Genomic DNA, 26,195 nt, shown 5'->3' on the forward strand with positions numbered 1-26,195 from the left:
AAATAATCTAGGGTCTATTATGTTACAGTTCTTGCATCAAATCAATGCATGAAAACTTAGTTATTGAACTAGAAAAAGGGGTTTCTTGTTTAATAGGCAATTATGAAGCAGGAAGCCCGAAACCTGTCCTTAGCCTACTAAACAAATCTCAACAAACTATAGGGCTGTAGGCCTATCCTTTTATGAATTAATGAAAAAGTAGCCCCAGAAAAGAGGCTCCGAAATGGAAAAAAAGAGCCCCCGAAAATTTTCCCAAAATTTGAAACGGAGCCCCCGAAATGAAAAACTTAATTTTTTGCCTGCTTGTCTTCTTCCTTTATTACGCTGATTGTGATTGGTCGAACACATAATAATGACGACAATTTCGATCGTATATATCTTCGTTAAAGATTGTGACTTTGTTTGGTGGAAATCGCCTGTGCGGTTTGAAAGTTACGCGACATACAAGAAAGATTTTGCCGGCAACATTAACAAATATTTGTCTGAGCTCGCTCAAACTTAGTGGGTATAAAAATATGATATCATACCATATTTGCTTAAAGTTTGACAATGTTTCAGTAAGTCAAAGCGATCGTTTGGTCACTTTTCCTAGCCATGTTTTGATACTTTTTTGGAGTGTAAGCAAGTTGTTGATCTCGTGTGTTGCGGTTTGCTTCGATGGATGCAAAGCTAGTCTGATCAATGTGACTGCAGACCCGCGATTGTAATTGGGTGTTCGAATTGTTCGACCTATAAAACAGTGATAGCAATGTGATTTATTATTTATTATTGAAATGATCATCACTTATCTTAATTACAGTTTTTATCATAACATGATAAAAAATTGTCAAATTGCCGAAGAGAAAATGTTTGTGTTAAAAATATGGCTGAAAATATAGGCTAGTTTGAAAGGTTGTTTTGAAATGAGGTTTGTTGACTTGCACTTTAAAGAGTGAATGATTGATAGGCAGGGTTGTTGCACTTACAACATGTATTTATTTTATCATCATCTTTCTCATATTTTCAATAACATGTAGAGGGAAATATATAGAGGGCGCAAGTAGCTACAAGTGGTGCAGTGGGCCTTTAAACTGATTAGTTATTAAAATCATTTTCACCTGAAGTGCCTACTACTATAGGCCTAGCCCTAGTAGTAGATCTTGATCAGTACTACAATCAATTGACTCTGACTCTATGCTTTGCTGGAGTTGGAGCACACATAGGCCTACTAGATTTAGGTGCATTACCGATTACTATCCTGGCTGTGTAGTAAAGCTGTGCTTTTGATTCTCAACATTTCAAACGCCACTGTACAAAACTCAACCGATTTCACTAAAAATCTGTACGTTAGTGACAATTTATGACACCTAAGTAGCAGTAAAATACATTTTTTCCAACTTAGGCCCTACTGTGATGTTAAAGAATAATTTAAAAATTCAAATTGTGGATCTAGACATCTAAGTCTAGTCTAGTGACAGTGTCGATGAGTAGATCTAGATCTAGTAGTAGGGTAGAGCGCCCAGTATTCGGTCACTTAAGGGAAAATCGCTAATATTTTGAATTCTTACCTCTTTTATTTGGCAATCTACCCATCAAAAGAAAAGAAATTTATTTCTCTAACAGGATTTCATAGTCACTTAAAATATAGAATAATGATAAGCAAAATACTTCCAAAAGAAGACGGAGCATTTTTCTGCCCAGAATTCGGTCGTGCCGAATAGAATTCGGTCACGCGATTTGTGCGTGGTATCTCCGTTGCCAAGGAGCAAAGCGTATTTGCGCACTATTTTCACACAATTGCGCGATAAAGCACTGAATGTCAATGCGTTGACCGAATACTGGCCGAGCAATACCGCATGGCAAGGGTATCGTATAAATACCTCTTGCACATCGTCAAGTGCGTCATTTGCAAATTAGCTGCGATGGAGTAAACACGGAAGTGATTCTCTTCACACACATACTAAATTCATTGCGACAGCACACATATTTGTTTCGCAATAGACTTCTACATATGGCTATGCGTGTTAGCGCATGTGCTAAGGGAACGCGGAAGTGCAGAAAGTTGTGCGACACCAACGAAAAAAATACACGGTGGCGACGGCCGATTTGCCCCCTAAACCTCTGAAATCGCCACGGTAAAAATCAAGACGAGGGCGAAAAAAAATCAATATATCTTGAAAAATCGCCCCCGCCATAAATTGATATTCCCTATGAATTAATAAACCAATTTATTGATGTGTCTGAGTGAAATCTCCGTTCCAACTACCAACTCCAAAACTAGAAACTTCCATCAACATTTTAAAAGTTTTGTGAGTTGCAGCGGATCGGCGGTCGTACCTACTGTAGCTAGATCTACAGCGGTATCCGCCTGCCTGCGCCTAAGCTCCCGGCGGCCGGACAGGCGTGTTTACTCCATCGCAGCTAATTTGCAAATGACGCACTTGACGATGTGCAAGAGGTATTTATACGATACCCTTGCCATTCGTGCACAGCATGAATGCATACGCAGTTCGCACACGTTCACAATACACAGAAACGTACTAGCTCAGCTCCAGCGCGCGCCCGCACGCTCCTTGTATGAAGCAAATAAGTATTTGCGAGTGACGAGAGCTCAACTGCTAGCAACCTAATAGGTACGTAATATGATTATTTAGTCTTTTTTCTGGCCCTAATTTTTATCATGGACAATGCAATCCCATTAAAAAAAATGATATTCCGTCTAAAATTGTGTTATTTAAAAGTTAAAACCATTAAATGCGAGTATATTTTTTACTGTTGTCCCATATACTGATATATTTGTAATAACGAAACGTGCAAAATCAATGCCGGATTTTTTCCTGTAAAATCGGTATAAAGCAAGTTTCGTACACAGAAATTGAATTTTGTTATAAAAAAACCGTAAATAAATATATAAAGGATGTTCCTACTCCTTAGAATCTTTCTTACAACTGTTTAATTAAATTAAATTATTTATATATGATCGATGCCAGGCCAATTGTCATGAGTGATGATGACATCAATTTCTGTCTACGAAATGAAACTAGCTTTGGCTTGGCCTTTAGAATTAGAGTCTATAAAAAAAAAATAAGGCCATGATTTTGCATGTTTCGGCATAACAAATAGACCCTTCATCGGTATGTGGGACAACAGTAAAAATATTTACTCACATTTAATGGTTATAAATGGTCTAAATAACACAATTTTAAAGGGAGTTGGTCTACATTTTTTTTTAATGGGATTGCATTGTCCATGATAACAATTAAATTTGGGACAGAAAAAAAGACTAAATAACATATTACCTACCAATTTGGTTGCTAGTAGTATGATGGCTAAGGAAAAACACAACTTATTGTTACAGCTTACAATATGGCTTTAAGGAAGTAGCCCCTTGGTTTTTTTTTAGGCAATGGGGAAAAGTAGCCCCCATAAAAAAATTAATTCCTAGCCCGCATGTCAGTGATAATATTTTCTTAGGATATGAAAAACGAAAAGTTAAACAAAACACTCCTTTTGACAAGTTTTAGTTACATGTATATGTAAATCATAAAGCCACACGTTTAACACAAAGTGAATAAATCATGGGTATCTGAATGTCTGCAATACTCTACATGACATATGTATGCTACAATTGTATCTATATTTGCCTTTGCTTGGAATTTAATTAGGTAAAACCGCGTTTAAAAAAAATACAACCTTTAAAAAAAAAAAGCCCCCCTGAGCTCCAAAATAGCCACCGCAAAATAATTAAGGGGGGCTATTTTTTTAAGGGAAAATCTGAAAAGAGCCCTCGTAAAAAAAAAGTAATTTTTTGGTTGTGCGACACTGACCAATTTCGAGCTAAGTTGGAGATCTTTCCAGGGCCCTAAATCTGATTTAATTTTGAGAGTAAAGAAAAGTTGTTCAGCTGCCTGATTTGTGCAAGTTTTGTGGCTCATAAATTATTTTTTAAGTTGTTACAACTGTTGAAACGGCTGTCTGACCGAATACCGGGGATATCATGGAAAAAATAAATATTATAAAATTATATGTCTCTCGAAAGCTCATGATTCTGTCTTTCATGTCATGTCATTTTCATCAAAATCAATCAATTACTTACGACACAGTTGCTTGAGATTTACCCTCTAATTCGTACCGTGTCACTTCGTTTGTTGTCATTTTTATTTGATCGCCGATTTGTATCCCTAGTTTTAGCTCAATGCGCTTGAATGCCATTTGTCTTTGAGTTTTAAAAATCCACTGGTTGGAAAGAGCACATCTTAAGCTTTATTTTCTATAAAAAATGATGGGGGTATGTTTCAAAAAGATCGTGAAAAATCAGAGTGAAAAGTTTGAAACAATTTTTCTATATCAGAAAAACATACTTTAAATTGAATTTTGATACAAGAAGAAAGAGAATTTACTGGAGAATACGATCATGTTAATATTAAGAATGACCGCGAGATGGCGCTAGAGTGCCAATCCGATGAAAACAACTATACCCCTAGTCGATACGCTCTGAGCGAAAGTGACTACAGCGAGCAGGCGCCCAGCTTCGCTCGGCGACCTGGGGCGCCACGTGGCGCCTCACTGCACCCGCCGCTTGCCGTCCCATCAAGATCTGAAACGGTGCATGAATCTGAGGCTTCAAATATCGAAACTGAGGCAGGATTTGCAGCATTTGGCGAACAAATTAGTAAATACATATATATTTCGACGGAATTATTATGCTAACGTAACCTAAACAGATTTTAAAGCGATCACAAGACCAATAATACATGTTTGTGTTTTTCCACTCGCAATTTTTCTCGCACATCATGCAAGTGAACTTTGAATTTCAAAGTGACATTTTAAGAAATTCAAGAACAAGCTTGTGTAATCTTTGTCAATTTATAGAGTGAAAATTTAATCAAATTTTGTCAGAATTTTTTTTTGTGTGTTTCAATCTAAATCAAATAATTGTAATGACTGCTTTTCTGATCTTTGGAAAATTATTATTAAATTCCAATTAAATTCAGGCAGTGTCTTTTCAGTAATCATATCTGATTGATGCAGGTCTGTGTATGAAAACCCAATGACACACACACACACTCTATTATATTGGCGCAATATTATATTGGCGCTGTTTTGCTGCTGCCACACACACACTTCTGCTCCCTAAATGTCATCTGTTTTGGGCTACTTTCTCTTTGTTTTTCACTTCAAAATTTGGATCATGTTGAGTTTATGTTTCAGAGCATCTCCTGATCAAGATTGGAGTGATTTTATCGTAATCTTCTTGGTGGATTTTTGATGTGTTTTTCTTGTACCTGGATGTGACTTTCCTACATGCAACTTGTGCTTCCATTATACACATTAGCCTTTTCACTTTGTTGGCTATTGGAATGCAAATGAGTGCTTTGTGCACCACCAACAGGATATGGTCAACAATAGATATGGATCGGTTCAGTGCCTACAGCCATTGAAATACAGCAGGTCCCAGCTGCTTGCACTAAGAAGTAAAGCTATCAAACAAATACCTTTTGATGCTTATTGTGCTTTGAAGGACAATGGCTTGCTACATGTAAGGGGCAGACGTGGAGGTGCCCACATGCATAAATCAAAGCATGTACATGTACATAATAATGTGGAAAGTAAATTGTCATCTGATAATCAAGCAGGAATGAACTTGATGTTAGGCACTGGAACGTCCACTCTGCACGCAACAAAACTTGCTATGTGGCTGACTATGCTATTGAACATAATGTAGATGTTTTATTCTTGACTGAAACCTGGCTACGTGAGGATGATAATGTTATAATAGGTGAACTTAAACCACCGGGTTACTCGTTCTTAAATGTCCCCTGATCATCCGACGAGGATCATCATGGGGGGATAGGGATTCTTTCTAAGAGTGAACTCAATCTGCAACTTGTTCCTGGTATTCTTCCTGATACAGTAACCTTTGAACACGCGTTGGTATCCAACACTGGTTCCATGACACATGCTCCGCCGACGATTGCTCCGCCGACAAATGCTCCGCAAAAAGCGACAATTGCTCCGCGACATTTGCTCCGCGACAGTTGCTCCGCCGACAGTTGCTCCGCCGACAATTGCTCCGCCGACAATTGCTCCGCCGACATTTGCTCCGCCGACAATTGCTCCGCCGACATTTGCTCCGCCGACAATTGCTCCGCCGACATTTGCTCCGCCCCCAAAGTACCCCGTTGAAAACAAATGCTCCATTTTGCAGGGGAAAAAAGATAGGAAGAAAGGAAAAGAAAAGATAGGAAGAAAGGAAAAGAAAAGATAGGAAGAAAGGAAAAGAAAAGAAAATAAAAGGACAAGAAAACATGGAAAAGAAAAGGTCAAGAAAAGAGACAAGAAAAGGCTGAAGACAAGAAAAAAACGGACACAAAATAGAATATAGGAAGATTAATGACGGTAAATCTTGCCGGCGCTACGTCGGGACACGTCGGAGAAAAACTAGAAATAAAATGGAGTATGAAATATACTACATGCTCGTGAAATAATCATTAGTGATTAACTAGCTCGCTCGCCAACAAGGAATAAACAATAAATCCGGAAATAATACTTGCCCATTTGATTCAAATTAAGGGACGTAATGTAGAAAAATTATATTCAAGATTATAACCTAAGATGTTAACCGTCCTTGTTCGCCAAATTAACAAATAAAAAAAAAAATAAAAAAAAAAAATCCCATTAAAGATACTATTTCCCTTTTGCAGCCAACATCAAGATATGTAGACATTTGCAGGAATTATAAATATGTCATGCATGTATCTGTGAAAGTTAAACGTTAGCAGTGTCCTAATATTCAAATTATGAAGGAAACCTGTTTATTTGCTAGGCTTCACTGATTAGACACTATTGAGGGACAAACTGGCTTTTTTTCTTCTTTGGTATAATAACAAACATAAAATGAGCTGTAAAGGGTACATGAGCATTTGTCTACATCAATAACCCACTTCTTGTAAGAGCCAAAATTTAACTGATTGAATCTTTGCGCGGCATAAAACATAAGACCATTCGGTACAATGGTCTAAAAATCAGACTATTACTTACTGGCTCTATAGCCCTTAAGTCGATTCGACGACTAATAGTCGTTATTTTCCCACTTTAAGACATTTTCAAGCCCCCCCCCCCTTTTTGTGTAGGGAAGTTCTAAATTAGTATTTACTTTCAAATGCCGTTGGAATTTAACCTTTTCATTTTTTTGGCCTGCAAATGGGACATAGTACCTTTAAATGTGTTTGTGCCCTCTCTTTCGAGGGACAAGACGACACAGTTGCTTATGTAAACAAATATGCCTATAATTATTATCAAAAGAGAAGTGCAAAAGAACTCGCTCACATGCTACGCTAACTCGCTAAAAAATAAAATTGACATCGCCTTAATGTGCCCGACCCGTCCTGCAGCAAAAAAACTCTGTTGGATACTCATTATTGTTGACAATAATTCATGGGTTGAACGTTCGCTGTTCAGTTTATGGTATAAACGTGCCCATTTAATCAAGGAAGGAAATTATTAGCAGGAAGATGCTATTCAATATTATTCATAAGTCTACATTTTTAGCTCTCTCTCTCTCTCTCTCTCTCTCGCTGTATACCATCGTTTAATGAAAAGGGAATAAATATAACCTTAAATGATATAGTGCCCAAGAAAAATCACTATTTGTTGAAAGAAGGTCTATTAATGGTTGAACACAGTTTATCTGTTATTTAAAAGTTTCTGCACCTGCTCCCCCCCCCCCCCAAAAAAAAAGGGATTGGCTCTTTCGCAAAGGTTTATCACTTTTTTCCCATCGGTGTCATCTGATCGTGGAATTAAAACGCACCTCCCCCCCCCCTCCCCCTTCTCAGAACGCTGGCTACGGCCCTGAATATTACAGCAACAAAACAAATCACACAATACAAAAAAATAACCCATGAAAGAAATATTGTCGGCGGAGCAAATGTTGGCGGAGCAAATGTCGGCGGAGCAATTGTCGGCGGAGCAAATGTCGGCGGAGCAATTGTCGGAGGAGCAATTGTCGGCGGAGCAATTGTCGGCGGAGCAAATGTCGGCGGAGCAAATGTCGGCGGAGCAATTGTCGGCGGAGAAATTGTCGACGGAGCAATTGTCGGCGGAGCAACTGTCGGCGGAGCATTTGACGTCGGAGCAAATGTCGCGGAGCAAATGTCGCGGAGCAATTGTCGCTTTTTGCGGAGCATTTGTCACCGGAGTAATCGTCGCCGGAGCATGTGTCGGGTTACCCCAACACTACGAGAGACATTCACTTTGTCGTTATCTACAGACCCCCTCCTTCAGCTAAAAATGGCTTACGTACTTCCTCATTCTTATCAGAGTTCGACAATTTTATTGATGCTGCAAGTCTGCTGCCAGGTATGCTTGTTCTGATGGGTGATATGAATATTCATTTTGATATTCCAGGGAAATCAGACGTGGCTCATGTTCTATCTTCACTCTCTGCAAATGGTCTTGCACAGAACATTTCGGAGCCAACGCACAGGTTGGGACATACACTTGACCCTATCATCACTCGTGTTGATGGTGATAGTTTGATGAACTACAAAGTTCACGTCAATCATATCTCTGATCACCACGTGGTATGTGCTTCTCTAAGAGTGTCTCATCCTGAGTTGATATCAACAAAAATATCATACAGGAACTTCAAAGACATGGATCACTCCAATTTTGCCTCTGAGCTCGCGGCTAAACTTGATGCTCCTAAGGCTGATAATGGGACTGCTGATGAATGTCGTATCAATAAGATCGTATCGGAATTCGACTCTGCCGTCCAGGAGACTCTTGACTCTACCGCTCCCATGAAGACAGTCACCATCAAGGCTCGTCGCAGGCCCAGGTGGTATAACTCGACAATAGGGGATTCACACCGTGAACGCCGCCGATGTGAAAGGCGGTGGGGGAAACACAAGACTGATGTAAATTTGAGTGCTTTCCAAGCTGCAAAACTTCATGTCAAAAAGTGCATCACCATGGCCAAGTGTGAATACTTTACCTGTGCTCTTGAGGAGTGTACTCCAAAGACTGCCTTCCAAGTACTGAATAGGTTACTGAACACCAATGAAAAGGTTCTTCCTGTACATGACTTGCCAGCTGAATTAGCAGACAGATTCGCCAACTTCTTCACTGATAAAGTCCTGAAGATTCGGAATGAACTTGATGGCAATGATCCCGATCCATTGTTCACATCCTGCTGTAATCAGGGGATAGGTCTTCAGTTCTGAGAGTTCGCCGAAGTATCTGAGAGTGAAGTGGAGAATATCATCAAACGTTCATCATCAAAGAGTTGCTCCCTTGACCCTCTACCAACATGGCTGTTGAAGAAACATCTCAGAGTTGTACTACCTGAACTTGTTCACCTTACGAACCAGGTTCTGTCTACAGAGATGCCAACCCTCCCGATTTCATCGGGAGGCTCCCGATAATTCACCCCAACTCCCGACCTTACGATCACCATCCTTTTCCTCCGACGCTTATCAGTATATATATCTGTGAATTGAATGAGAAATATCGTCTGCTAACTTTAGCATGTAGTAATTCCACTATGTTAAAAGACATATAAAAGACAAAGAGTAGCGAAAGATTGTTTCAGCATACATGTATGGATCGCTGTAACCAATGCGTGGATATTGACACAGAATCCAAATGGCGGAAAATCAGCAAAAGAAGACCAAGAAATGGTCTCAGAAGTATAAGACCGAATACAGTATCAGTACCCCTGTATTCGGAAGTCTGAAAGGAATTCATCATGCATTTTGTACAATTTGTATGTTATTTTCAAAAAAGTGGGAATTATTTAACTAAATACACATGTAAAATGTTGCAAAATAAGGCTCAGATTGCACCAGAGAGCATCTAGAACCCCAGAGCTTCCAGGGCCCTAAAGCGGGCCCTGGACCCCGGCCGCTTGGGTCGGGCGCTACGCGCTCGAGATGTGCGCTACGCGCACATTATTTGGTGTCGGTTACAAATCCTCCCTATTTCTGTTTTCCAAAAGTTGGCATCTCTGTGTCTAGTGGTGTCTTTCCTACAGATCTCAAAGAGGCACTAGTGTTACCAGTCATCAAGAAAGCGTCAATGGATAGAAATGATCTGCGGAGCTATCGCCCTGTATCAAATATACCATTTCGGTCTAAGATTATCGAGCGAATAATGCTTAGACAACTTACTGAGCACATCCAGGATAATGGACTTGCTGAGCCCATGCAATCGGCATACAAAGAACACCATAGCACTGAAACAGCACAACTTAAGATTCAGACGGATTTACTTCAAGCCATTGACAGTCAGAAAGGAGTAATGATGGTGCTGCTTGACTTGTCTGCTGCGTTTGACACGGTGGACCATAACATTCTGCTGAATCGTCTTGAAGACCATTTTGGTATTACAGGTCTCGCTTTCAAGCTTATCCATTCATACCTTGAAGACCGGAACAGCCATGTTCTAATCTCTGGTCAGCTTTCGAAAGCTTGTAGATTGCCACATGGAATTCCACAAGGTTCTGTCATTGGACCCTTGTTTTTCACCATTTACATTCGTCCCATTGGTGATATTCTTCGGGCTCATGGAGTATTCTTTCATATGTATGCAGATGACATTCAGATCTACGTGATGTTTGACCCAACTGATCCAGTGGCAATTGATGCTGCGCTTGGCAGACTCAGTAGTTGTATCACTGAAATTCAGCGTTGGATGAATGCGAACAAGCTCAAACTCAACGATGGCAAGACAGAATTCTTTGTCTCTGCTTCACCGCATCATCGGTCATCCCATCTAATGAATGATGTCAAACTGATGATTGGTGAGAAATCCTTCCCACCATGTAAGTCTATCCGCAATCTGGGAGTAACACTTGAACCATCTGTGAACTTAAGTCTGCATGTTAACCTTCTCAGCAGAAGCATCAAGTACCACCTACGTAACCTGCGGAGGGTGAGGCGGTTTATTGATCAGTCAACATGCCACGCTGCAGCGAGGGCTCTCATCCTTTCCAGACTAGACTACTGCAACAGTCTCTTCAGTGTTCTCAGCCAGAGGGACCTTGATCGTCTTCAGAGACTCCAAAACTCAGCGGCAAGGCTTGTCTTTTCTGCTCCTCTTCGGACTCACATAACACCACTTCGACTTGAACTCCATTGGCTGCCTGTACGACAGAGAATAGCTTTTAAGATCCTATTACTGGTCTACAAGTCTCTCAACCACCGATGTCCCCCGTACATAGCTGACTGCTTGGTTCGTCGTCCTCGAGTCCGAAATACCCGCTCATCATCATCCATCTGGCTCACTCAGTGTCTCTCTAAGAAACGTGCTGGTGAATTGTCTTTTCCATCGGTTGCTGCAAAACTGTGGAACCAACTACCTACTGCTGTGCAGATGGCCTCATCTGTTGACCAGTTCAAGAAACTACTCAAGTCACATCTTTTCTGCTAGAAATTACTTTATTACCAGCCTACATATACTTTGCCGATCTCTGAGAAGTGTCTAACTTTTGTTTTTAAGTGGCCCAAACATTGTCGAGCATGTGTGCAGCGCTTTGTAACTGAAAGGAAAAGGCGCTATATCAAATATCTTTTGGAATGGATGGATGGATGGACACTCTGTGATAGCTCGACGGCAGTGCACCGCACATACTGGTGTCTCTATTCTCATGTTGTGATTGTGAACCCACGCCAAGGATTTAAAGGGCATTTATTGTTTTCCCAGAGTTTTTAAATTTAAGATCGTGGATTCAATTTATGAATTTCAATTAAAAGGGATTTGTTATTATTTTTGTTTATATAGTAAATAAGTTAGGTAGGCATACTCAATTTTTTCTCATTTCTTTCACCCCCACCCTCTCTCCAACCAAAGGCAAACTGATGGCAAACTGGACTTCTTGAAGAGTGTATTTCTTTGAAGTTTAGAGCCATTTTCAAAAGCCATTTAAACTTTAGTTAAAGTAGGTTGATGGCCCAAAATGCTAAAAAAGAAGTGAGTCCCATGCAGGTGTGTACGCAGGGGGGGGGGGGGATTAAATCCCCCTTTGGTAGTTTAATGTGTGTAATCTTGCCGAAAACCCCCCTTAAAACCCCCCCCCCCCTTTGATTTTTTTTTTTTCATTTTAATTATTACAAAAAAAAAAAAAAATTATGCCCATGGCTGACCTAAAAAATGTGACCCAACGAAGAAATATGTCAAATTTTCAAATTTTGAGACCAAAAAAAAAACCTTGTGGTACACCATTAAAAAAAATTGAGGAATTATTATAAACTACATTGAGATCTAGTATTAGATAGATTACTTTCAAACCAAGATGACGGACAAATTTTAGTGTTGTTGTAGTTTCCGAGTAGTGAGTCAACCATGGACATGAGTCAACACACTGATTACTGAGCTGGGAGACATTTCCTGGCATAACGCCATAAATCGAAACTAAAAAAAAAAAAAAAAAAAAAAAAAAAAAAATTTCTGTACCTGTGTATAGGGCGCACCCCCGACTTTTAATTATTTTTGGCGGCAAAAAAGTGTGCGGAGATTTACGGTATTTGAACTGTGATGTATGACCCGCAAGATATATTTCCGGGTCAACGGACTAGCTGTATTATTAACGTACATCATCATCGATCAGGGGGTCTATATACAGGATCTCTATGGTCAGGGCTAGTTCATGCAGGGCTCACTTCCGGGCGCGTGCACGTACGTACATCTGTGATAGGTCATTTGGGTGGAGTCTATCAACCTTTCGGCATCTTTATAATGAATATTCATTTTACTCAATTCAAGATGGCTGACGGGCAATCCTGCTGTCGAGAAGTCTTTTTCGAATGAAAAAAATTAATTTGGGAGCTGAATGAGCAAGCTATCGTGAAATTTTTGAAATTTGAAAAGTATTGGATTTTTTTAAATTATCCAACCAGGGTAAAAATCGTTCAGACACCCTAGTACAGTTTCTATGGTGCTGAGTTGGCTGCTCCCAATTCTCCCAGCTTTTTCATTCGACCGCAAGGCCCGTAAAGCCTGAAGGCACCGTGGGCACCGTACAGGTTCCATTCGGGCTCTGGACAGGCCCCTCAAGATTTTTCCTGTCAATTCTCAATACAACACAGCTTGAGATATAGAGGATGCATAGTTCAGTGCACCGCATGGCCCTCGTCCGGGCGCCTTGACGACCCCGGCCTGGGCACGGGAGCCATGGGGTGTACCTGTTCATAGGACGGAGCTCATAACGGGTGGCGTAAGCTTACCGGCCGGCACCCAGCCGGTGAATGAGAAAATTATTTTTAAAAATATGTAAAAATCTTCAAAATATATTTAGATGTTTGCCTCAAAGAATATGGAGACCAGGCATTTTCCTCTATTGCTCCTCGCCTGTGGAATTCCCATCATCTATTCGCAAAATTGACAACCTGGACCACTTCAAAACTTCACTCAAAACTCACATCTTCCTTCAGACATTTAAATGCCAACATTGTTGTAGGAGCTTGCGTCTTTGAATGATTTTTTAAACAGATACCGGTATATCGCGCAATACAAATGAATCATCATCATTATGTTTGAATAACAAAATATGAGTTGTATGCAGCCCTGCACATCAACAGGAATCAACTAATGTTTGGATGTCACCCGACCTTTAAACTTCACAGAATTTTGGCAATCGATAACGAATGATGAAAAGCGCTGTCCTTTTTATTTGAATCCTTAAAAAAGCATAGCTACATGTAAATGAATTTCAATATTTATGTAGTTGTGTAAGTACCTCATACCATATGGTACCATTAGTTTGTAGATATCTATTAAAGGGATAGTTGAGTTCTGTTTTCAGACCGCAAATGCCTTCAAAGTGCATGGTTATTGCTCTTATTGTTATCTATGACATTTCTAGTGCCCTTTTAGAACTTAAAATTGCTATGAAGGTAATTTAAGACCCCAAAATGTGTGAAATTTAGCCAATACGATCATACCAATTCAGCTCCACTTTCAAAAAAATATGGTGACCGTTAATTAATTATTTTGTTAAAAATCACAATACATGGGCCGGCTGGTTGTGCGTACATGTAATGTAACCAACACGAAAATGCCAACAAAAAAGCCAACATCGGCATTGTCCGTAATACGACGTAAAAGGCACTATTTCGTTTTTTCAAATGCTTTTTCAAATTATCTAATATTTGTGGTGGTACACAGGTATTAGAAATTGTTATATTTATGGATATTTCAGCCGTCTCTGAACCGATTTTGATCAATCAAAGATGATTTTGTCATTTAAATTGTATGTTCTTTCAAATTTGACACTCAGTTTTTCATTATCTCACAAAAAATTATTTTGTGTAGCGCCCTCTGCAACAGAACTCAACTATCCTTTTGATATGTTAAATGGGTTTATTTCAAACTTAAAAATGCTCTGTGAATGTCATTCTGTAACACTTAAAATTGCTTGCAAAATCAGGTATACATGTAGATCAGTGCACCTTATGTCATTCTGTAACCCTTAAAATTGGTAGCAACTTAATTCCTTTGTCGTTAACAGTTTAATTTAATTGCATGAATACTTATTTGAAATATTTTGCTTGCTCTGCTCTCGAGCTCACAGGTTTGCTATGAAATTGGAATGTCTTTCCCTGCAAACTGAAGTCTAAACCTGGTCACCTGAGAAAAGGGTTTTAGGGTCATTCCATGTCAAATCACCCAATGGTTTCAACCCGACCATTTTGGATTTTGATGAAACTTAGTGTACTTGTTGAGTGTGATCTCACAGCACCAAATCCCAAATTTTAGGTCAATCATGTAAGGGGTTTGGGAGATACGGCCCACCAAATTTTGAGATTTTTTCAAAAATGGGGGTGGCGGGCCTACCTTTGAATTTCGGGACCTAATGGGTCAATCTTCACAAAATTTGTATTGTTGGAAAGGGTATTCAATAAGGATTCCAAATCTGCCGCCATTTTGAAAATTCGTACATGTTGGGGTACTTTGACCTCTTGACCTAAGATTTGACCTTGAAATTGACCTTGTGGATCACGTGACCTTGACAATATTTTTAATAAAATGTAATCTCTGACATGTTCACTAAAACATATAAAAGTTTCAGAGATATAATATTTTTTGTTTAGGAGCAATAAGGATTGAAAGTATCCATACTTACATATATTCACAATAAACCCTATTATAATGTATACAATACATGCAATATGCACAGTACAACATACATCTTCCACATGCTTTTTTGTTCTAGGCATATCCATTCTAAATGTCAGCAGTACTAGAAGTACAAGAATAGAAATAAAATGACAAGTTAATATAGGCCTAAAGGGTTAACAGGATGTATGGCTTTAGGCCTCTGAGTCGGTTCTAGGATAATATCCCCCCTGGAAAATTAACCACAGGAAATGTCCCCCCTCCCCCCCTCTGAGGACAATTACCCTCTAGAAAATTACTTCCTAGGACAATCTGTCCCTCCCCCGAGGACAATTACCCCCCGAACAATTACACCGTAGGACAATTACCCCCCGGACAATTACCCCCCGGACAATTACCCCTCCCCCTATTCGTTAAAGGAAAAGTCCATCCTGATAATAAGTTGGTTTTAATCAAAGCAGATTTTTTTTGGGGGGGAGGTAATTATCCTTGAGGGGTAATTTTCTGGGGGGTAATTGTCATCTGGGTGTGATACTCCTCGGGGGATAATTGTCCTTGGGGGGGGGGGGGCATTTATTGGGGGTTAATTTTCCAGGGGGTAATTATCCTAGAACCGACTCAGAGGCCTAAAGCCATACATCCTGTTAACCCTTTAGGCCTATATGAACTTATCATTTTATTTTTATTCAAGTACTGCTGACATTTAGAATGGATATGACTAGAACAAAAAAGCATGTGGAAGATGTATGTTGTACTGTGCATATTGCATGTATTGTATACATTATAATAGGGTTTATTGTGAATATCTGTAAGTATGGATACTTTCAATCCTTATTGCTCCTAAACAAAAAATATTATATCTCTGAAACTTTTATATGTTTAAGTAAACATGTCAGAGATTACATTTCATGAAAAATGTTGTCAAGGTCACGTGATCCACAAGGTCAATTTCAAGGTCAAATCTTAGGTCAAGAGGTCAAAGTACCCCAACTTGTACCAATTTTCAAAATGGCGGCAGATTTGGAATTCTTATTGAATACCCTTTCCAACAATACAAATTTTGTGAAGATTGACCCATTAGGTCCCGAGATACAAGGGTTCAAAGGTAGGCCCGCCACCCCCATTTTTGAAAAAAATCTCAAAATTTGGTGGGCCCCATCTTACAAACCCCTCACATGATTGACCTCAAATTTGGGATTTGGTGCTGTGAGATCACACTCAACAAGTACACTAAGTTTCATCAAAATAAAAAATGATCGGGTTAAGATTTTCAGATTTTTTGGGTGATTTGACATGGAATGACCCTTTACTGTTCATGCCATGGGTAGATCTTTATGTACCGGTAGACTTTTCTAGCTTGTGGCCTGTACATTGTGAATCACTGAGGTGAGTCTGAAAAGCAAAAGTTTACATGTTTATAATGTATCTTTTCTCTCTTTATTTGTTTTTGCAGAAATATGTATCGTTCTAAAGGTGGTCATTCGAGCCGCAAGGCAGGCAGATCCGAGAGCCTGTTTTGCAACTACCCTCACCGCATCTGCATGCAAGACCGCTATGAGGGATACGAATACTGTATGAACCACATTCTAGAAGACAAGTCTTCTTCATTTAAGCAGTGCAACTTTGTATCTACCAAGACTGGACAGAAATGCCATAAGCCTGCCCCAAAGGCTGATCGCAAAGAGGGGTATGTGTTAATGTCGAGAAGAGAAATAATGACACTTACAACCGACCATAACATTTTCTTCATTTTGAACTTGAAGTCTTGAAGTCAGTGTAGCAGAAAATTTGAAGAAAAAGTGCTAAAATTACTTGTTTTACATCTATAATTTGTATTTTGTTTTGTCAATAACCTGGCAAAAATGTGTTCAGAACTTAGATATAACTGTATACATGTAAAATGGATTTGTAAATGTATATTTTAATAGTATTTTGTTACATTCAAGAATTTCCCACAGTTTTCTACTTGTTCATCAGCAGTCAACAGACACTGCACTTGAGATGTACAGTAGCCTTCATAATCATTACTATCAATCAGGATAATAAACGTGTAAACACCATTTCCTGTGGCTGCTAATTTCTGCTGGGCAAGCTAGGACACATTGCGAAAAATCAACATTAACAATGATCTAACCAGGCCTCTCACAAGAAATTTAAAACAAGTGACACGACCCTGTGAAAAAAAAAGACATGTATATTACCCCGTCAACCCCGAGACGCCACAGCAATAGGAAGTCTGACGAGCTGCAGATGTGTTTGTACGCCTGCATCATTATTATTTGTTATTATTTGTAATTCGCTGGAAATTGTTCTTTAATAATAAGAATTAAGAGTTTGAATAGGATTGCACTATATTATACTTCAGAAATGATTCTGAATCATGGTAAGCTTTTATTGCGCGATGTGAAAACAGTCACAAATGAATTGAACATTTTGAGTGACTGCAGTACATGTTGCCTAATGGCCAGACCTATACCCCTTTCAAACTGGCCTGATTTTCATTGGATGCATCCGTACGCATCGCGATGAAACTGCCACTATGAATGCTACAGAGGAGAAAAAGCTGATTAAATAGCTGATGAAAAGAAAAGAAATAGGCGATTAAATTCTTCTGCTCAAGAGCAGAAGAAATTCTCATTCTATCGGTGTGACACCGATGAAACAGCCACTGTGAATGCGTTCAGGAGAAACAGCGATTAAAATGGCCTAATGTTGCAGTGTATGCGCGCTTTATCGTAACCAGCTGTGTTTGTTGACTTTTTGTTGAACATGCTGCATGCCAGCTAGATGGGGTGCGGGCTTAATGATTACATAATAATTCTTCACTTCCGGCAAGGGCTCGCCATAGCGAGTGAATTTCAACGGCAGTATGAAAACGACAGCAGGGAAAAGGCGGGTTTACCTTTGTTTACATAAGGAAAATTAAATCTGTATTTTCATCGGTGTGACTCCGAAAGAAGCCAGTTTGAAAGCAGTACTAGACAGAGGAAGGAATTAGGTCAGTTCATTCATGACTTGCGAAGCCCCCTCCCCAAACAAAACAATGTTGGAATTTATGGGCAGAGTGAATAATTTGATAAGCTAAGAATTACCGTTACTGGTATTACAAATTTGTTTTCTTTCTTTCTTCTAAATAGTAAATTGGAGATGGGAGAATCTTGATTTTATTTGGCATGATTACTGGATATAATTTGTTTTCAATTGTTTTTGTTTTTGCGAAAGTATAAGGAAATTTCATCAATGAAACTTGTTGTTCTTTGATGGATTTTTGGCACCATAATTTGATAAGGTCATTCCTACTTATAGAAAGTATAGGGGAAGGGAAAAGGAAGAATCTTGTTTTTATTTGGCTTGGATACTGTAATAATTGGTCTTTTTTTTTTACATTCTATTTTTAGTGGATACTTAATTATATCTTATAAATCATATCAGTGTGATCATTATTCTTAATTTGAATTTCTGAATTCTGATACATCATTTCATAGGACAGTTCAATAATCATTTCTTAGGTTAAACAAAGTTGGTGCTTTGTATTCATTTCAGTGTAAGGTTTATAGTAGATGTATTTATGTTCTTTCTTTAGTTTTTACATACCGGTAGTAATTTGTTTTCATAATTGGGCCGAGAATGCAGGTATTCTAGATTCTATTCTATATAATTAATATATCTAGATCTACAAAATCAACATACACAATCAATTAACAACTATACCCAATGCCCCTCGCCGCCACAGAGTTCTAGATTTTGATATTGACAGACCACCTAATAATGCATGTGTTAACAAGAAGTATTGTCTTCATCTGATTCAGGTATTGCCCAGCCCATGCTAGGAAGGCATCGCAGATGAGACATAAGGCCGCCTTGAAAGCCAAACCCACCGATGTTGTCAAAGATACTCTAGATGAATTAGACTATTACCGACCAGCTTCCATCAAATCTGTTCCAGAGGTTCCTTCTTCTCTTGCAACCAAGATCTTAGGTACGCCGTGAGCGCCTATCAGAGGTGGACACCGGCGCTATATTGCCCTTCCTTGACAAAACAGCATAACTGACATTTCTTTCCAAATTGAGTTAGTTAGTGTGGGTGACTCAGAACATCAAGTTCCACATGTTATACTAAAATTTAGGGTAATACTGTAAATACCTATGTTGATAAGTCAACACTGACTAAAAACATTAAAACACTTTTGATAGCAAATCAAAATGCATGTTTCTTCCTATATCTCAGAAACACTAAAATGTCAGTTACCGGTATGCTGTTTTGTTGTGGAAGGGCAGTATTAGCCGTCATCATTATCATCACTGTCCCAGTTCAATTTTACTTGAAAATTTGCAATATCTTTGTTCTCATTTCATTCCAGCTTTCAACAATCAGATTTGATATTTTTTGCTTTCCTTAAACAACTACACAGGGTTTCAATTAAATGACCTCTGATTTTTATGAATTGACATTTTGAGGGAATAGAGGTCCAAACAAAGTGGTATTGGTGGTGGTTATTTTACCTGACTGCTAAGAAAGCATAAATGCTTGTAAGTAAGCAACCAGACGGCCGACGGCTTTAGGTCCTCTCCGGGGGACCTGGTTATGAGGATTAATGCCTTTAAAGGGCACTAGAGCATTGCCTTGGTTTCGAACCTGGGTCACTGGATTACGAGACCACTGCTCTACCGACTGAGCTATCGGGCCTGGAAATGAGAAACTTTCATGTTCTTGAACTATTTGCAAATTACAAATACTGCAATATTGAATGGTTAAAGGGCAAGTCCAGCCCATTTGCAAGATGAATACAATAAAATGGACAAATTAAACAGACAAAACAGTGTAAGTTTCATCAAAATCGGTTGAAAATTGGAAAGGAATGGAATTTCAAAGTTATGCATAGTTTCATGAAACAGTGATATGTATCGCATAAGGTGTATGTAAATTAGCTTGTTCATGATGATCCCCTCACTTTACTCTATCCATATTGAACATAAATTTAATAAAAATATCATTTTTCCTCTCTGTTAATGTAAATCTTCATTGAATTTGTGCAAAATCACCATTACTGTAACTTATCATAATAGAAAGGACAAGTTTTATACAGGTGTGTATATGGGAAATAGTGAGGGGATGCCATCATTAACTTATTATTTGTATACAGCCCATTTGATACACATCACTGTTTCATGAAATGATGCAAAATTTTAAGATTCCATATTTGCGCATGAATGCTATTGCTATCCACAATGCTTGATGTGGATTTTTCATCATATTTTTATGAAACTTTCAGTGACACTGTTTAATAAAAAAAAAATTCTCTATTTATTCAATTAAAGTTGTAAATGGGTTTGACTTGCCCCTTAAAGGGATCGTTTAACAATGTTAAATCTGAGATACACGGCCCTAAGTGTTATCAGTGTCTGTGATATGGTGTAATATTGAAGCCCTAAAAAAATTGCACTTCAAAATGATCAAGAAGTGCCTCAAAAAAGTAAAAATCTTTGAGTGACCGGTTTTACCATACTCATTTTCCCCAATAGACTGTAGTGTTATGAAAACCGTCAGGCGAACGGTTTTCAAAATTTGTAATCCCAATCATAAATATCTTGATAATCAGACAGGCGATCGGCTTGTAAAAGTCATGGGGCTCCTGACTGACCTAAAGGTTTATAATTATCATTGCATCATGAGCTAAATCCAGAATTTTGTTTCAGAATCTGAGACAAAGTTACCGGATCCCTTTAAGATTTGTGAATGCTAAGAATATATATAGACTGAATCGCAACTTGTTTTAATTGCTGTCATGATTATACACTTGTCTTCGATTAATTTTGTAAAATATTAATTACTGTCTATTGTGAAATATAGTAAGCAAATATTAATCGACTACAAGGGTAATGGTGCAAACTATCATTACCGAGGCGATGATAGTTTGTATCCATTGCCCGAGTAAAGGAGGTTAATATTTGTTTTATATCCCACATCGGCAATAAGGTCTATCTAAAGTGAATTTTACATAATAATAAGAACGGATTCTGCAGACAGTTTAGCTTCAGCTAGATTTTACAAAGCGCAACATGCATACATGTAATACAGTCGATGCACGCTCATTTGACATTGACATTGACTTTGACTTTGACATTTCGCGTATTCAATGGGCAAGGGTGGGCAAGTGGGGTAGCAGCAAAAAATTACTTTACAATAAGTACTATCTCAGGTAGATAGTACTTGTCTATACCTTTTTCGTGCTCTGTACAATCGCAATGCAAACAACTATACATGAGGGATATAATATTTGTTAGACAACATTGTATTATACAGTAGGCTAATGGTTGCACCATGTGAGAGAGAGGGAAGATTGGGAAGTCCTAAAAAGGACTCGCGATAATCTTTCTTTCACTCCTGACGACAGATAGTCAACCTGTTTGAAACGTCGAGCCACTCCCGCCACCTATCCTCTCCAACCGGCGCTATAGTTCTCCTTAGAACTATAAGCTATTTTAAGAAAGATAACCAACAATCAGTCTTTTCAAGACTACACCACCAGTCCTTTTCAGGACTACACACACTCAAGAAAGAACAATCCTCCCTCTCTCTCACATGGTGCAACCGCAAGCCTACTGTATATCTACATCACCATGCAAGCCGATACTTATAAGCAGCATCTAGCAATCACTCAATAATTGAATGTTAACTGTGCACAAGCATGCATTATAACAACCTTTATGCACTGTTTATTGTGCACAAAAGTGTATCATACACCACACCACACTTCCTTTTGATTATGTATCAAAAGTCAATTAGTCAATCAATAATGATTGAATAATAATAAAATGGGTTCAAGAATGTAGCCAATGAGAAGTGTAGAAATGGATCACTCGTGCATGCATTACATTTAACCATACGCACAGGAGTGAATTTTGGTGATAACAACCATAAATTTTTTGACTTTATACTCATATTGTAGACCCATATTTTAGATTCATCTTGTAAAACAAATAATACATGTTTTTAGCTCGTGCATTAGTGATATGCACTGCACTTGGTTAAGTCACAATGAGACGGACAATGAACTTGACTAGTCTTGTTCATTATCGGGTCATTCCATGTCAAATCACCCAATGGTTTTAACCCGACCATTTTTGATTTTGATGAAACTTAGTGTACTTGTTGAGTGTGATCTCACAGCACCAAATCCCAAATTTTAGGTCAATCGGGTGAGGGGTTTGGGAGATACGGCCCACCAAATTTTGAGATTTTTTCAAAAATGGGGGTGGCGGGCCTACCTTTGAACCCTTGTATCTCGGGACCTAATGGGTCAATCTTCACAAAATTTGTATTGTTGGAAACATATAAAAGTTTCAGAGATATAATATTTTTTGTTTAGGAGCAATAAGGATTGAAAGTATCCATGCTCACAGATATTCACAATAAACCCTATTATAATGTATACAATACATGCAATATGCACAGAACAACATACATCTTCCACATGCTTTTTTGTTTTAGGCATATCCATCCTAAATGTCAGTAGTACTTGAATAGAAATAAAATGACAAGTTCATGTAGGCCTAAAGGGTTAACAGGATGTATGGCTTTAGGCCTCTGAGTCGGAAACATATAATTAACTAAAATAACATGCGAACATATATGACTTTAGATTCTTTTTAAATGGTTCTAGGGATACTAGTGATCGGATCCTCAGTGGAAGAGCATTCCAAAGAGATGGCGCTGCAGAAATAAATGCCTTTTCTCCAAGAGTAGACATAGTCCTTTGGACTGATAACTGTTTAGTAAAAGGAGAACGGAGATTTCTACCTGGGATATATTCTCTGATGAGATTTCGCAAGTACTGTGGAGCCTGACTATACATTACTTTCCATGTGTGGAGTAAGATTTTGAACTCTATTCTTTTGGATACTGGCAGCCATTGTAAACTTTTCAGAACTGGGGTAATGTGGGAAAAGCGAGATGTTCCACTCAGGACCCGAGCAGAAGAATTTTGAGCACGTTGTAGTTTGGCAAGTTGATAAGAGGAGGCCTTGAACAATAAAGCATTTCCATAATCGATACGAGACATAACATATGAATAAATAACAGAGGCTGCAACCTTGCATGATAACTACTTTCTAATACTGTGAATATTGCGTATGTGCATATAAACAGATCGACAAGTGGTTGTTACGTGAGCAGACATTGACATTTCAGAGTCGAAATGGACTCCAAGATTCCTACAACTTGACACAGATTGTACATCAACACATCCTATGCGTAATGATTGACTACAGATCTTAGCTGCCAGGTGTTTTGAGGCAATTATCATAAATTTACTCTTGTCATCATTCAGTTTCAGTTTGTTCTGTGTCATCCAAGCTCTCATGTCATTGATGCAGGCTTCAAGTTTATGTCTGGTAGAGGCTTCACTTAAAGGATCAGATGGATTAAATTATGTGTATAGCTGGGTGTCATCCGCATAAAGATGTATATTGATGCCTCGGGACCGTGCAATATCCGCAAGAGGGCTGGCATAAATGCTGAAGAATGACTGGCCCAACACAGACCCCTGAGGGACACCATACGGAAGTTCAGATATAGTGGACGTGCATTCATTGATCCTGACTGCCTGTAAACAGTCGCTCAGATAAGAAGATATCCATGCAAGAGCAGATCCTTTTACACCCTTTGAACAAAACCACCTGATGAGTATGTCCTTGTCAATGGTGTCGAAAGCTGCCGACAGATCTAGTAACACTAAGAAAACGGCCTGTTTTTTTATCAAGTGCTTGATGAATATCATTATGAACTTTGATAAGGGCAGACTCAGTGATATGATGCTTCTTGTAAGCTGATTGAAGTGGTTCGCTTAGATCATTCAGTTCCAGATATTCCTGAAGACGCTGGGCCACAACTCTTTCTAGGACCTTTGAGATAAACTTAAGGTTAAACAATGGTCTGTAGTTCCTTAAGGTGTCAGAGTCTAGTCTTGGCTTCTTTAGCAGAGGTCGGAGCACAGCTTCCTTGAATGACCTTGGAAAGACGCCTGTTTCAAGTGACATGTTCATTATAAATGTTATGCTTGGCAGAAGAAGACGCAAGTGTCTTTTCATAACCCATGTAGGAACTGAATCCTGTGAGTCCGAAGTGGACGGAGAACCAGTTATAATCCTCCTCACTTCCTCCTTGGATGCCAGGTCAAAACTGTCAAGCACGTGGTCTTTCCCAGCAGCATTGCCAACTATCAAGTTTGTACCATTTACCACCTTAGCATCAAGTCCTGCACGGATGTCTTTTATCTTTGTGGAAAAGTACAAGCTAAACTTTTCTGCAAGCTCTTGATCGCTGCGATGTGTAGGAAGGATAGAATTAGAGCGATAGTGAAGCATCTTGTCTATTACTTTGTAGACATCTCTTTGACTGACACAGTTGGAGATCTGCTTCTTAAAGTATGATGCTTTCGCCAGCTTTATCATATCCCAGACAACTTGGCGCCGAGTTCTGAAACACTGTCTATCAATTTCAAGTCTTTTCTTTCGCCACTTCCTTTCTAATTTCCTCACAAGCTTCTTTGCCTCTTTGATGTCTACTGAGTACCATGGATTTGGCTGTCGTGCGGTAATAGTACATCGCTTGACGGGTGCATGCTTATCAAGCATAGTTGATAAGGTTCCCTTGTACTGTAACGCAATCTTATCAATATCAGTATCAGTCTCAGGTTTCTGAATCAGGTCCGATGCCTCCAAGTCTTTAGCAAAGGCATCATGGTCTATTGCCTTGAGTTTCTGAATTTCTCTACGACCAGCTGCAGGTTTGTAGATATTAAGATCACAGTGCATAGCAGCATGATTACCGACTGCTCTGCCTCTGAAAGTAAAAAACTGGGATAAAAATAGAAAAAGAAAGAGAACATGCAAGCTGTCATTTTGCTTCATATAGAATGAAAGAATCAGGCTATATAACAAGGATGATGTTGGAAAACTAAATTGGCTTTCTAAAATTTCTTCATAATTTTGAAAGACAAATAAAAGATATTTTCCTCAAATTTGAAATGCCTCATGCTTCTATTATAATCTGATATTTACTTTGTAATCATTTTAAGTTTCGATACTCATCGCTGTTGCTTTATAGTTCGGACTATTGTATTCATGGAAGTTCATGCACAGTACATGGCGTTAGCTGTTATACATGCCGAAACAAAAACCCAAACAAATATAAATCGTACCATGTTATTCTTCAAAACATTGGTAAAGACAACAACTGAAAATTACTCAAAATTGGACAAAGTATTCCATATTTGTCTAAGTAATGCTACAGAAATAGTGATATTTGAGGATGTTGCTAGGTACAGGGTGTATGTTATTATCGAAATGGGACTGTTACAAGGTACTTGCACATGTACTGTGGCTGTTTGTCATTATGCAAGAGAATCCACTCAACTGCCCTCTGCGGTAAAAAGCAGTATAGCAGTGGATTAGAGCATAGCGATTAGCAGCAGGCTCATTACTATGAAAATGTACCCGGTAACTCCTCGAATATCATAACCTCTGCTGCATTTCTTGGATGACTATTGAATTTTTTGACCCAGTAAAGTACAGTGTAGCAAAAAATTATTGGATACCCTGGAAAAATCAAGCAAACTCAGATAACAATATATATACTTTTAACAGTTTTCAGTCTTTCTTAGCGAGTGTTGGATGGTCACCATACTGCATAGCACTCACTGCATTCTAAGGTCAAGAGCATGAGCGCTGCACAGTACATTTATGTCTTTTACTTTCCACTGGGGTGTCAGTGGGTACTGGTAGGGATGAATTCCTTGAATGCTGTGAGTAATTGGTAATCTAGCTAGAGCTGGGGTAATATTGGAGCACCACGAACAACTTGCGTGGTGGATGAGCATTATTAAAGATCTAAAATCCAATATTTTATATTTTTTATGATTCATTAATTATTGATGTATTATTTATCTTATTTTTGAACCACTTATGTTGTCAGATTATGGGAGTGAGAGTGAAAGTGAAGGTGATCCTTTGATGTTGGAGCAAGGATGGAGAGGAACTACAGACAGTGATGCAGAAAGTGTAGACAGTGAACAGGAAGATGCTCTCAAGTAAGTCCC

The 26,195-nt window shown here is 38.8% G+C and overlaps 1 protein-coding gene across 1 annotated transcript in view; it reads left to right on the top strand.

Annotated features, from left to right (window-relative positions):
- Nucleotides 1-26,195, top strand: part of LOC590017 (KAT8 regulatory NSL complex subunit 2) — a 48,006-nt gene that overhangs the window by 3,508 nt on the left and 18,303 nt on the right. Inside the window, exons 2-4 of the mRNA XM_030973113.1 lie at nt 16,550-16,783; nt 18,906-19,075; nt 26,072-26,186. Of these exons, the coding sequence (XP_030828973.1) occupies nt 16,554-16,783; nt 18,906-19,075; nt 26,072-26,186 (515 nt within the window). The 5' untranslated portion in view covers nt 16,550-16,553. The remainder of the gene's footprint in view (nt 1-16,549; nt 16,784-18,905; nt 19,076-26,071; nt 26,187-26,195) is intronic.

This window comes from Strongylocentrotus purpuratus, unplaced genomic scaffold (genome assembly GCF_000002235.5).
Source record: "Strongylocentrotus purpuratus isolate Spur 01 unplaced genomic scaffold, Spur_5.0 spur5_scaffold_6, whole genome shotgun sequence".
Taxonomy (NCBI): Eukaryota; Metazoa; Echinodermata; class Echinoidea; order Camarodonta; family Strongylocentrotidae; genus Strongylocentrotus; species Strongylocentrotus purpuratus.